Source organism: Adiantum capillus-veneris, chromosome 10 (assembly GCF_014529385.1).
Source record: "Adiantum capillus-veneris isolate H3 chromosome 10, ASM1452938v2, whole genome shotgun sequence".
NCBI classification, from domain to species: domain Eukaryota; kingdom Viridiplantae; phylum Streptophyta; class Polypodiopsida; order Polypodiales; family Pteridaceae; genus Adiantum; species Adiantum capillus-veneris.
Genome location: NC_140940.1, coordinates 146,206,017 through 146,218,425, shown reverse-complemented (window position 1 = coordinate 146,218,425; position 12,409 = coordinate 146,206,017). Strand labels below are relative to the sequence as shown.

The 12,409-nt window shown below is 46.3% G+C and overlaps 1 protein-coding gene across 5 annotated transcripts in view; it reads right to left on the bottom strand.

The window, feature by feature from the left end:
- Positions 1-12,409, bottom strand: part of LOC147449805 (uncharacterized) — an 88,321-nt gene that overhangs the window by 62,888 nt on the left and 13,024 nt on the right. For 4 of the 5 annotated variants that reach the window (XM_086522169.1, XM_086522172.1, XM_086522170.1 and 1 more), the window contains exons 3-7: positions 4,207-4,290; positions 3,731-4,040; positions 3,135-3,215; positions 2,732-2,920; positions 2,363-2,557 (exon numbers count right to left, since the gene is read on the bottom strand). In XM_086522169.1, the coding sequence (XP_086378295.1) occupies positions 2,363-2,557; positions 2,732-2,920; positions 3,135-3,215; positions 3,731-4,040; positions 4,207-4,290 (859 nt within the window). The remainder of the gene's footprint in view (positions 1-2,362; positions 2,558-2,731; positions 2,921-3,134; positions 3,216-3,730; positions 4,041-4,206; positions 4,291-12,409) is intronic. The other variant, XM_086522173.1, reaches the window with a different exon arrangement.

Sequence of the window (12,409 nt, the reverse complement as noted above, 5' to 3'; positions counted from 1 at the left end):
AGCCTGTGGGTGAGGTTGCCTCCAAGGGCAGGCCTTAGCCAGGTGGCCAATCTACCTGCATATGAAGCACTGGTTTGAGAGACCCGAATACTCAATACACTGTGAGAGAAAGCCCTCCCCCACCTTCAGTAGCAAAACTACGTTCGGGACGGAGTGAGGATTGTTGTCAAGAACACGCATTGAAGGCATGCCAGCGGCTCGGGCAACCACTGAGGCTGTTGAAGTAGGAGTCTCCAAGACTGATCCAAGCAAGGAACCAATCCGAGACAGAATGGAAAGATACTTGCGACACAGGCCGGGGAAACAAACTGTGATGGGAGACAACCACTCCCCCCTCTCATACTCGGAAGCTGGGTTAGAAAGCGCGTGCCTCCCTGATGGCGAGCAGGCTCATGTCGATAACCATGGTGCTAGTGGCTGAAGAAAGCGCGTGCCCCTCTAATGGCGAGCGGACTAATGTTGATAACTATGGCGACCGTCTCAGCAATCTCAAACTCAATCTGGTAAAATCCTTAGCCAAGAAGCTGGACATCACAAATCTTACTGACGTCGGCACGCAGTCTTGCCTGGAGCAAGTAACAAATCTTTCCTCTACTGGGTCTGGTACCCATAATCTGGCATATGGAAAAAGTGGTTTGAAGCCGCACCAACTTCGCTGCTAAGCTTGCTTCCTCTTTTGGCAAAAGAGAAAGCAGATGATAGGCTACTCAGGGGTGGTCGAGTGCGCTACGGCTGAGTCCCTCAGAGGGGCGGAAGGAGCCTCCATCCATGTCTGCTGCTGACGTCGAAGGCGAGGCAGACAAGAAGCCCCAGCCAACCATGCACACAGGAGGGAGATGGAGGGTAGGCAATGGCAGAGAGAGAGAAATGAAATGAAATGTAATATGAACGTCTTCAAAAGGGGAGAAATGAAATGGAATGAAATTGTTATATTAACGTCTTCAAAAGGCCAAAGTGACCTATGAGACCAAAAAGTTACAATGCGGTGTATCTGATACAAAGTCAGATTAACAAATTAAAAAATCCTAAACTAAGCTGATAGGTGTGAAAGGTGAAATGTGTGAACTAAGCAGTATAATGTGTAGACAATATGGGAGGGAAGTAGAGATCCATCTTCATCTGCACTCTGGACGACGAAAAAGTATGGCTCGAATCCTTTGTTGTAGCCTCCTTCGAAACTGTGTAGCTCCTCTTCTCCATCGGGGTCGTCTAGATCTCCCTAGCTCCAATGCTCGGTCTATGAGAATGCCAATAGTGCGGGCAGACCTCTCCACTGTTGGCTGCTCCTCTGTCTGTTCTTCTGGGTGTACAATATCTAGTGTAAAGAAATCTGTGATCTGTCTCTGGGGTTGTCTCTCTTCAGCTCTCCTCAGTAAATTTTCTCTATGTCTGTGTAACTCAAGTAGATAGAGCCCAAGACATCTCTAATCCTCATAACTCATGACCCTAGATAGAGACCCAAAACCTTCTCTGAATAGACAATGAAAACGGCCTCGTATCTCATAGTACACTGTGCAATGACATATGTAATGTACCTCTGTCTCTGGCTCTAGATGGCATAAGCGGCATATCCTACTATCTACTGGTGTCCCTCTGAATCTGCCAGTCTCAATCTCGAGCTGATGTGACGACGTGCGTATCTGGCCAATGGCACAACGCAAACCATGAGAAAGATGCGTGTCCATATAGCTAGGTCGAATCACAAACCCATCCCCCGTGAGGTGGAGAAGATGCTCTCTATAGAAATCCATCTTTGTGCCCAACTCTTGTATCGGCTCTATCCATGTCCTCCTCGTGTCCAGCTGGATCAGATCCTGACGAATGAGTCTATTAATCTCTACCCGCATGAGAGAGAGAGAGAGAGAGAGAGAGAGAGAAGGGGGGGAGGGGGGGGGGGGGGGGGGGGGGGGGGGGGGTGGGGGGGGTGGGTTTCCGTAGAGCAGCAAGTTATCGTGACTGTAATCTTGGTTTCAGCTTCATGGCTTTAGCATGGACAAGCTACCCCCCTTTCACTACTGTCTAGATGCCCCATCTCTTACTTTGATCCACTCACATATTACCAAGATTATCAGGTAGGATCTCACTCAATTGGGACATGGCTTGCACCTTCAAAGGAGTTGGGGACAGAGATAGCCTTTCTTCATACTATGGAGAATGGCTTCATCATGCGACCAAGATACATGGATACCCCTCTCTCCCATGGTTTGAAAAGTACTAAGATTGGGCTTTAATTTCCCTGTTGGAGAGTTGGGGAATGACCAAAATATTATGATTTGAGGCGATACATTCCCTGAATAAGATATCTGAAAAAAGCCTGAATTCTTCACTGGAACAAAGCAGAAGAAGTTCAAAGAAGTCTTACCTTTTCTTCAACAATAATTTCTGAAATTACTTTCGGATCTACTTCCAAGTCTTTCTGAGAAGATGACTCTGTCATGTTAGCCTCTATTGGAGGGGCTTGAATATTCGTGGATGATGATCTTCTTGAAGCTGGGGGTATTGTTGTTCGTACTTGCTGTTTCAGTTCATCCACTACTAACTTCATTTTTTCGAGTCCCTACAATTGCAAAATCGATTGAAAGTTATAATCCACATGCTTTTTTAATCCGACATAAGAAGAAAGACAGTTAAAATCCGCATAGTTCTTTTAACTGACAAAAGCTTATATATGCTTTTTAGGCAATGCTTCTAAGCAGAAGAAAGCTTCTAACAAGAGTCAAGAAGCTCTAACCTCTTTCGCTTGAGTTGTAGAGCGTATCAACTGAGCCACTGTGTCATTGTCTGCTTTCCTTTGTAAACGAGCTTGAATCTCGCTAAGAGCCCCTGTATAGTCTGGATTTACAGATACAGGACCTTGCACACTTTCTTGAGGTGCAGAAATGTCTAAAATTGGGAGCATCTCAAGGTCTGACCTTAAATTCTGAAAATAATCAGAAAGTAAAAGAGCATCAATCTAAACCACTGTCCATAATTTTCATCAAATTTTGAAGTCTCCATTCTCTGGACCCCTCTTTACGTTTTGAAAGCATAAAAGACATCTGCATGCCAATATACAAATTTCTTGCATATGCATGCCCTTGTCATCAATTTTCCACCTATATGATGTATTTCCATAAATTTTCTTGTCCCATTACCCTGCAGATCTTCTGTAGTGACTCGATATCAGAAGAATAAGCCCTTGCTGCATCTTGCATTGTTGTCTTGAGTTCTTTAATCTGCAAGGAGGTAACCACATTAAATTTTGTTCACCAAGCATGAGAAACTACATGTATGTCTAGAAGCTACAACTCAGGTTGACAAACACAAACACAACGCAGAAAACATGTGGTTATTGAATCCTTAGCAGGTAAAAAGATGTAGCAACATGAGGTGATATGTAGCTTGCCGAGTGTGGAAAACACAACTTCAATAGTCTAAATCAGTGTATGGACAATAAAGGTGCAAAAAGGGGGCTGTTATGAACAACCCCTGGGCTGTCCAAAACCTTCAGGCAGTCCAGGAAAAACCACAAGATGGAAGGTTATTTTTCCAGCCAACATCACACTTTGCTTGTTTACATAATATCGCTTTATTTATTTTACGGTAAAAAATCAACAAACAATCCAAACAAAGAATTGATAGAGGCTGAAACGACAACAAAATTCCATATGAAAGAACCAGGATGCATTACATCTGAGTCAATTAGGACTGACTCAGCACTAGATTTGAGGAAAGCCATTCTTCAAATTACCTGCTCTTCTAGTCTACCAATCTTATCATTTTGGTCATCAAAATCTTCTTGCAAAGTTTGCAATCTCTCCCCAAATGGTAGCTTGGATTGGTCCGTAGGAAGATCAGAAGACTTCTCAACATCAGCAGAATCATGCACAGTTGTGGGGTCATTTACAAGTGAAAAATGATCTCCATCTTTTGAATCATGTAAACCAGGAGTCTTCTCTTCTATGGCAGTCAATCGGCTAGGAAGCGACTGAAGAATTGACAAATCAGCACCTTGCAATGCTGCTACCACATCACCATACTGCTTCGCAATGTCATCTATGCTGCATACTTCCAGCATAGTTATTTGAAAAGAAACATAGAACTGAAACAAGTTGATTGTCTTTATTTAAGTGTAAAACATTTCCTATTAACCATAATCGTATGCACTATGCCTCATCAAGAAAGAAAACAAAAGAGCTCTTATATGTGAATATTGTCAACAAGTACCCTCTCAATTTATCCTCAATCAGTTTAAGCCAATTATTTTTGTCCGCTTCTTTTTCTGCTTTCAACTCATCCAAGGCACTTTTACTGCATATAGACACCAACATTGCCTAAAAGTTAGGGAAAAGCCTTATCAATGTAAAGTTACACGTGCAAAAAAAAGGTGTGTAGTAAACATCTGTAACAGGACGGGCACCACGTGCCAATGGAAAAGAACGGATTGAACAACTTTAAGCACTTCAAATAACATTGAATTGAAAGAGATACATGACACACGAGACAGGAAGTGGCGAAGTTCCGCCCCGAGAGAGCACAGGCCCCAAATCTTGATGCCCCTTTCGGTATTTCTTTATATTGCTTGAACTTAGTACAACAGCCTGAGGCTCTTGCTCTGCTTCCGCTCCTACGAGAATGCCAAAGAAGAGGCCCTCAGATGATATTTAAAGGCCCTTGGCCTCTCAAAAGCAGTTACATGAAAAGCTACAACCCCCAAAAGCTGGCGCTGAAATCAGCCAGCGAAAAATACGAAAACCCGTACAAGTGCCACATCAACAGCCAACGCAAAACGCAGAATTCCGTACAACCTGTCAACGCAATTTATGGAGCGTCCGTACAACTGCTGCCACATCATCAGTTTGCTACGCAGAGCTTGAGTGTATGTGCTTTATTTTAATGCCCCTAGGCACTTGGGCCCCATCAGACGGGGTCCCATAAGTTGGTGGGAACTCTTCTTTAAACATAGGCCACTCGGCAAGACTTTGCAAGTTGGTAAAACTTCTTCTGTTGCTGCTTCTTTACTTAGGGTTTAGACCCCTTGGCCGGGATCTGCAAGTTGATTCCGTTCTTTAGTGGATTGACACGTCAGCAGTTTGTGACATCTCCCCTTCTTGAAAGAGAGTAATTGTCTGCGATTACCATATATCTACAAAACAACTCAAGTTAGTTGAAACAAATTTCTGAGGGTCATTCCGAGGGACAATCAATTTTCTCATTCCAAATCGGATCTCTTGATATCCTGGTCATTGGCTTCCAAGAAAAATCTCATCCAATAAGGAGTATATTCTCATTCTAGATCGGGGCTCTTGATATTCCGGCGTAACAAAATTAGTCATCACACCCAAGCCACGCTGATCTGTAACGGTGTCTTGATGCACTAAAATCACATACCAAGGCAACCTCACCCAATTAGGAATATTTTTAGTGGTTGGCACATCACAATGCAACATAAATGCTCACATATGCATGTTACAAGACATAGAAACATATAGCCGCCGATGAACACTTCCCCGCAAATAACCATCTTGGTCCGGGCCATGAGATAGAGAGGCCTATTACAACCAAACGCCCTAGGAAACTGGGTAGGGCAAATTTGCTAAGCTCTATAAAAGAAACGCTAGCACTTTCTGGCAGAAGAGGCCACCAACTTACAGTGCACCTTCTCAGCAAGGCCGGCAGGATACCCTAGTGTTTTCCAGCCAACAAGATTAGATAGTGTTTGGTTGCAGATCAGCCTCGCGTTTTCCACAGGACAAGCCTAGCGTTTTCAGCAGATTGCAGAATCAACCCTAGCATTAGCAGATCCCAGAATTCAGGCCTAGCGTTTTTGCAAATTGCAGATCAGCCCAGCCTTTTGCAGATTCCCAGCGACAAAACCAGCCATTGCATCAGCGTTTTCTGTTTTTAGTCCTTAGACTCCGCAACAGCAGCCCCAAACCTCGCAGATCTCACCTCTCCGTAGCAGATCCTCGCCGCGTGGTCAGATCAGCCAGCGTTTTCAGTTTCAGCCCACTGTTCGCAGATTTCAGCATCTACATTTTCAGCGCATCGTCGTGACGTTGTTGCCATCGCCGTCCTCGCCAACATAGTGTCAGAATTCAGCAAATAGCAGATTTGCAGATTTCAGCCCCTAGCGTTTTCAGATTTCAGCCCGTCTCGTCGCCATCATCATTGTCGTCGACATCATCGGCAAGTCCATTGCATTCAGGCCATTGTACCAGATCTGTGCAATCAATAGCATAGACCTATCTCGCCATAGAGAGTGGGGCCCTTGGAGGAGGGTTTGACAACTGTCTGGTGTCGTATTCTTCTCTCTCTCTCTCTCTCCCTCTCTCTCTCTCTCTCTCTCTCTCTCTCTCTCTCTCTCTCAGCTTGCACATATGAGAGAGGTCATGCCAGAGATTATAGCAGCAAGGGAGAAGGGAAAGTTAGCTTTCTACAGAAATGGACGAGTAGTGATTACAGAGCACCTCTCTACATGACGGTGCGAGACCTATGGGACCACTCTCAGGATGGCGGTTTGGAACTGTAATGGTTCGTATAGACTTGATGTGGGGGCCTTTGAGTATAGCTTCAGAGACAGAGACATTGTTCTCTACTCAGAGACTCATCAAGCTCCAGGACAGTTGATGCCGCATATATCAGGATACAGATGGGAGACAGCTTGCCGGACATGCACCAGATCTGCGCATGGGACTAGAGGATCAGGAGGTGTAGCAGATCTTTTCAGAGAGGAGCTCCAACCACTACTGCACATAGTTCGGACAGATGATCAGGCCAGATACTTGTGGGTGAGGCTGAGGGCAGAGACTGGACGTTTCTTGTACATCGCCATATGCTATTTTCCTCCCAGCACTTCAGTATATGCTTCACCCAGAGGACAGTCTCCTTACTCTGTACTTGATGATGATATCTGGGAGTTCTCCAGAGATGGAGACATCATACTCCTAGGGGATTTCAATGCCCGTACAGGCAGCTCACAGACAGTCTTCTATGACACCTCAGAGGAGATGCTTAGAGAGCTAGAGCCAGAGGAGATGGGACTTGAGAGATGCTCACACGACAGAGAGCATACAGAGTATAGGAGATACCTGAGAGAGATGACGACTACTCACAGTTTAGCCACATACTGAATGGCTTACCGACTTTCCCATTGTCTACAGGTTTTACTTGTTTTCCACACAGACATGGGTCCAGCACTGTAGACTATGTTCTGACACATCCGAGCTTTATCTCACATTCATGATTTCACAATGGGGCCCAGGACTGTTGGGATAGCAGTAGATCATGCACTTTTGACATTATCAGTCTCCTTTGAGTACAATACATCTCAGGCCTCACGGGGTGGTAGACATCCACGCTATACTTTTACACCAGAGACAGACTCAGTCTATGCAGAGCATAGTTACGCGGAACGGGAACAGGGAACAGGAACGGGAGGGTCCGGAACGGGACGGGAACGGGGAGGAGGAGGGGGGCCCGGAACGGGAACGGGGCTGGAACGGTCCACCTAAGTAAGGATTGAATTCCCTTCATTCAGCTTAGTCCCAAATAAACTCCTAAACAACCCCAAAACTGCACCCAAATCTGCCCCCTAACCTGCTCTCAAACTGCACCAAATATGTTCCCCAAACAGCCCCAAATCTGCCCCCAAAAGCCCACTTTTCTCCCCCCAAATGCCTACTTTTGCTCGTTCCGCCCCACGTTTCGTCGTTCCGCCAATTCCGGAACACCGTTCCGGTTACACCCATTTCCGGAACGGCGTTCTTCCCATCTCCGTTTCGGGAACGGGACTCGTCCGGAACGCCATTTCGGAACGTTTGGGCTGTGTTCCCCCCGTTCCCTGTTACAGTGATGCAAAGGAGATACGTAGGCTTTTATGCACATCAGAGCCAGTATACACAGTGGAGGAGATCACATCTATGCTAACAGTGACATTACATGGGGCAGCGACAGAGGCATACCCACACGCTCAGCCTGGGCAGAGACGTCGTTCTGGGCACATGCCTCAGAACAGCTGGTATGATGAGGAGTGTCGACAGAGGAGAGCTCAGATACAACGGGAGCTTACATTGGGAGTGATCACCTATAGACACTCTCGTATTGCTACACGACGACTAGTGCGACGGAAGAAGCGAGCTTTTTTGGTCCAGATGGAGCAAGATTTATATCAGCTCTTCCTTAGTAGAGATTCATGAGAGGCTTGGCGTCTATTCCATGAGCAGTCTCCCCCACCAGTGATTACTTCTATAGAGATATGGGGGCAGTATGCAGCATCTTTATACACTGTACCTAGACAACCACCACTACCAGACCCACCACAGCCATGTCCGACTACGAGCACCTGCTTTACCACTGAGATGGTAAAGGAGGCCATTGACGGGATGAAGACCAAACGGGCACAGGATCATGATGGTTTGGTAGCAGAGCACATTATACATACTGGGGATTTGTTGGCAGAGATGCTTGCACGGTTATTCAACCGTGTCATGTGTGAGGGCTTCCCTGAGTCTTGGAGATTATCTACTATTGTACCTATCTTCAAGACAGGAGACCCCACAGTGCCGGGGAATTACCGTACTATCATGGTAGGACACACATTGGCACGGTTATATGCATCCATCCTCGAGCATAGGCTGAGCAATTGGGCAGAGATTATGGGCATACGGGCCCCTGGGCAGGCTGGTTTCAGGAGGGGTTTCTCCACACTAGATCATGTCTTTACACTCAGAGCTATCATTGAGGAGGGTCGAGAACATGGTAGACGGATATACTGCAGCTTTGTGGATTTCCGCAAAGCTTTTGACACAGTACCGAGGGCCAGATTGATGCGCCGACTTATGGAATTGGAGGTACCCACAGAGCTGATGTGAGGGATCATGGCATTGTACAGTTCAGTGATGGGTCATGTACGCACAGCAGAGGGGATATCTGACATAGTTCACTCCACTATCGGAGTGAAACAGGGATGCCCACTGTCCTCTACTTTATTTGGTATGTATGTTGATGAGGTCTCTGATTATATTGACAGAGGAGGAGATAGAGGTGCTCAGCTTGCAGGGACATGGATCCCTCCTTTATTGTATGCTGACGATATCGTGTTGATATCAGACTCACTAGAGGGTATGTAGAGACATTTGGACGCATTGCATAGTTTTGCAGAGGATAGTGGATTGTTTGTCAACCTTGCCAAAACCAAGGTCATGGTATTTAATACCACGCCACAGTGGGTTAGGAGATCAGCACCTACTTTCACATATGGGCAGGACAGTATGGAGTACACTGATGCATACACATATCTTGGGGTGGTCTTTAGTGGACCGAGGTTCACACTGAAAGTGGCAGCAGACACTAGATTGACTCGTGCCTGTGCAGCCCTAGGCGGTTTAGAGAGGATTTGTTCGCAGGTTCAGTTCCAGGAACCCCGAACAAAGCTCTAGCTTTTCGATACTTTGGTCGCTTCAGTTATGCACTACAGGGTTCAGGTTTGGGGACCGTCTATTGACAGTGCTGGATGGAGTAATATGGAGAGACCCTTGATATCTATGATTTCTAGGCTGATTAGAGCCAAGGCCTCAGTCCCACATGACATCATACGAGCGGAGCTGGCTGCCCCACCTATGGAGGTTGAGGCACTCACCAGATCAGTATCATTTGTACACAGCTTATGGGACACCACCAGGGACAGGTATGCCAGGCTTGCTCTTGAGTCATCCAGACAGCTGCCATTACAGGGAGATACATCATGTTGGTATGCATAGATGAGCTCATGGTTTCAAAGGCATGGTTTCAGCATGGAAAGGCTGCCCCCTTTCCAGTATTCTCTTAATGCACCATCCTTGGCTCTTATACGGATGGAGACTACTAGACTCATTCAGCAGGATCTTATCCAGCTTGATAGCAAGAGGACATGGATAGAGCCATCACGGGAGTTGGGTACGAAGAGGGTTTTCTATAGAGAGCATCTTCTCCAACTCACGACAGACGGTTTTGTCACACGGCCCAGTTACATGGACACACATCTATCTCATGGGTTACGATGTGCTATAGGCCAGATTCGCACGTCTTCACACCAGCTTGGGATTGAGACAGGTAGATTGAGAGGCATACCAGCAGACAGTAGGATATGTCAGTTGTGCATGCAAAGCCAGAGACAGAGTTTCACTACATATGTCGCTGCACAGTCTACTATGAGATACGGGGACGCTTTCATTGTCTATTCAGAGATGGTTTTGACTCGTTAGATAGAGTCATGAGATATCAGGATCAAAGATGTCTCGGATTATTCCTACTTGAGATTCAGAGACATAGAGACGCTCTTTTGAATGGGCAAAGACAAAGACAGTCCCAGAGACGCATCTCAGATTTCTTCAGTCTGAGTACCACAGAGGCAGAGGGGACACCACCATCACAGAGCTCGGTTCCCACCCATACACACACCAACGGTACTCTCATTGATCGAGCTATAGAGTTAGGGAGATCGAGACGACCGCGACTGAGGAGGGGAGCCACACAGCACCGGCGGAGATTGCGGCAGAGGATCCACAGGATTCTAGCACGACACCCAGAGTGTCGATCAGGATAGGCTTCATGCTACTGCTATATTGTATCATGATGACTTATCTCCACTTTGTACCTTTATGGCATGATACCATTGCTCAGCCTACCAGCCACCCATAGGAGTCGGTAGCACTCCTATCAGTTCTTTGTTTGTAGTTTTCTTTGTTTGTACCCAGACTTGGTACTAGACTCATCATTGTAATCAATTGGTCTCATAGGTCATTTTGGCCTTTTGTAGACGTTAATATATCATTTCTTTTCTTCTCTCTCTCTCTCTCTCTCTCTCTCTCTCTCTCTCTCTCTCTCTCTCTCTCAGCACCTTCATTCACAGTGTCATTCACTTTGTTTGTAATCATTGCACTCTCACTAAAGGAACGGAAGGCTCTCCCTTCCGTAAGTAAAAGGAACCCTTGAGCACAGTTCGGAGCACTCATCTTGAGCAAAGTTCAACACTCACTTCCGCTGCACCTTTCAGACTTGCTTGGACAGACAATTTTCCTGCAATGGTGATGGTAGTCCAATGGTGTATCGCTCGCACTGGTCCTTCAAGGAAATAAACTTAAAGAAGGACATCGGCAAGTAGACGTCAAGAAACCTTTGGTTATAGTCACCCATGGTCTCTATGGCAAGCATTTTTCAAATTGCCCCATTCTGACAAGATCCAGACTTCAAGAAGAGAAGTCATATAACTGCGTGCAAACATTGTCTTGAAAGCTCACCAGGTCCTTGGAGCATGCGGTTGTGTCGCGATTGAACTTCACCATTGCATAGCAATCCCGTTGCTCGAGAAATGTTGGATTCTTCTATATAGTTCCCCAAAGCATGGATGTTGTCGAGCTACTGTAGGAATTGCAGTGCTTTCTTTCGATCTTTCACCTCGGAAAAGGTGAAAATTTTGAATGTCGTGCCGTCATCATTGAAACCTTTAGGTTGGTTAGGCGCGTATCTAGGGTACGGAACGGGCTCCAACCATTGTAGCATGGTGATGGTGGTGGTGGGGGCAATGGCGGTGGCAGGGTCAGATGGCTGCACAATATTCTTGAAGACTCCCTCAATCGGAACAAAGGGCTGGGAAGATTGCCGGTTGGAAGCTCTCGTACTTTCTGGTGCCGAAGGAGGAGGTACCACCTGGGGCATCAGAGGGGATAACATATAATTCAGAAACTATTGAAAACTTTGTAGCATTGGAAGAATCTGTTGAGGATGCCACGAAAGAATGCCATGAAGCTCGTTGAGGAGAAACTGCAGGTACTCTACCAAATCCATGAACGCCATGTGGCCCTGGGTTCTTTATGGCTTATGCCCCTTAAGATGCAGACAAGAGCGCGTCCAATGCGTGATGGACTGAGGGTGGGAGTGGCTAATAAGTCTGCGGCAGGGACACGCAGATTCTTGAGAGAGAAATTTTAAAAGGGCCGGTTTGCTCTGTTCGCTCTTTCATAGGACCCGTATGCTATCAGAAAAGCACACAACTGGAGCTCTGATACCACTGTAACGGGACAGGCACCACGTGCCAACGGGAAAGAACATATTGAACAACTTTAAGCACTTCAAATAACACTGAACTGAAAGAGATATTAAGTATGGAGCCTGATTTACCTTGTAATCTTCTGTGGTAAAAGCGCACATTTGTAAGGCTCCCATTATGAGGAGAAGCCTTCGTGCGTGAAAGAAAATCACTCGCCGGAAACCAAAATTTTCACAGCCAAACATCAGGGGCAACTTTAGGGGAATATTTCTTTTCGCCGGAATATTATGGCCGGACGGCAGCCGAAAAGTGGTCGGAAAACAACCGGTCAGTTGGCCGGTGGCCGGTAGTCAATGGCCGGTAGCCGGTGGTCCGAAGTCAATGGCCGGTGGCCGGTGGTCG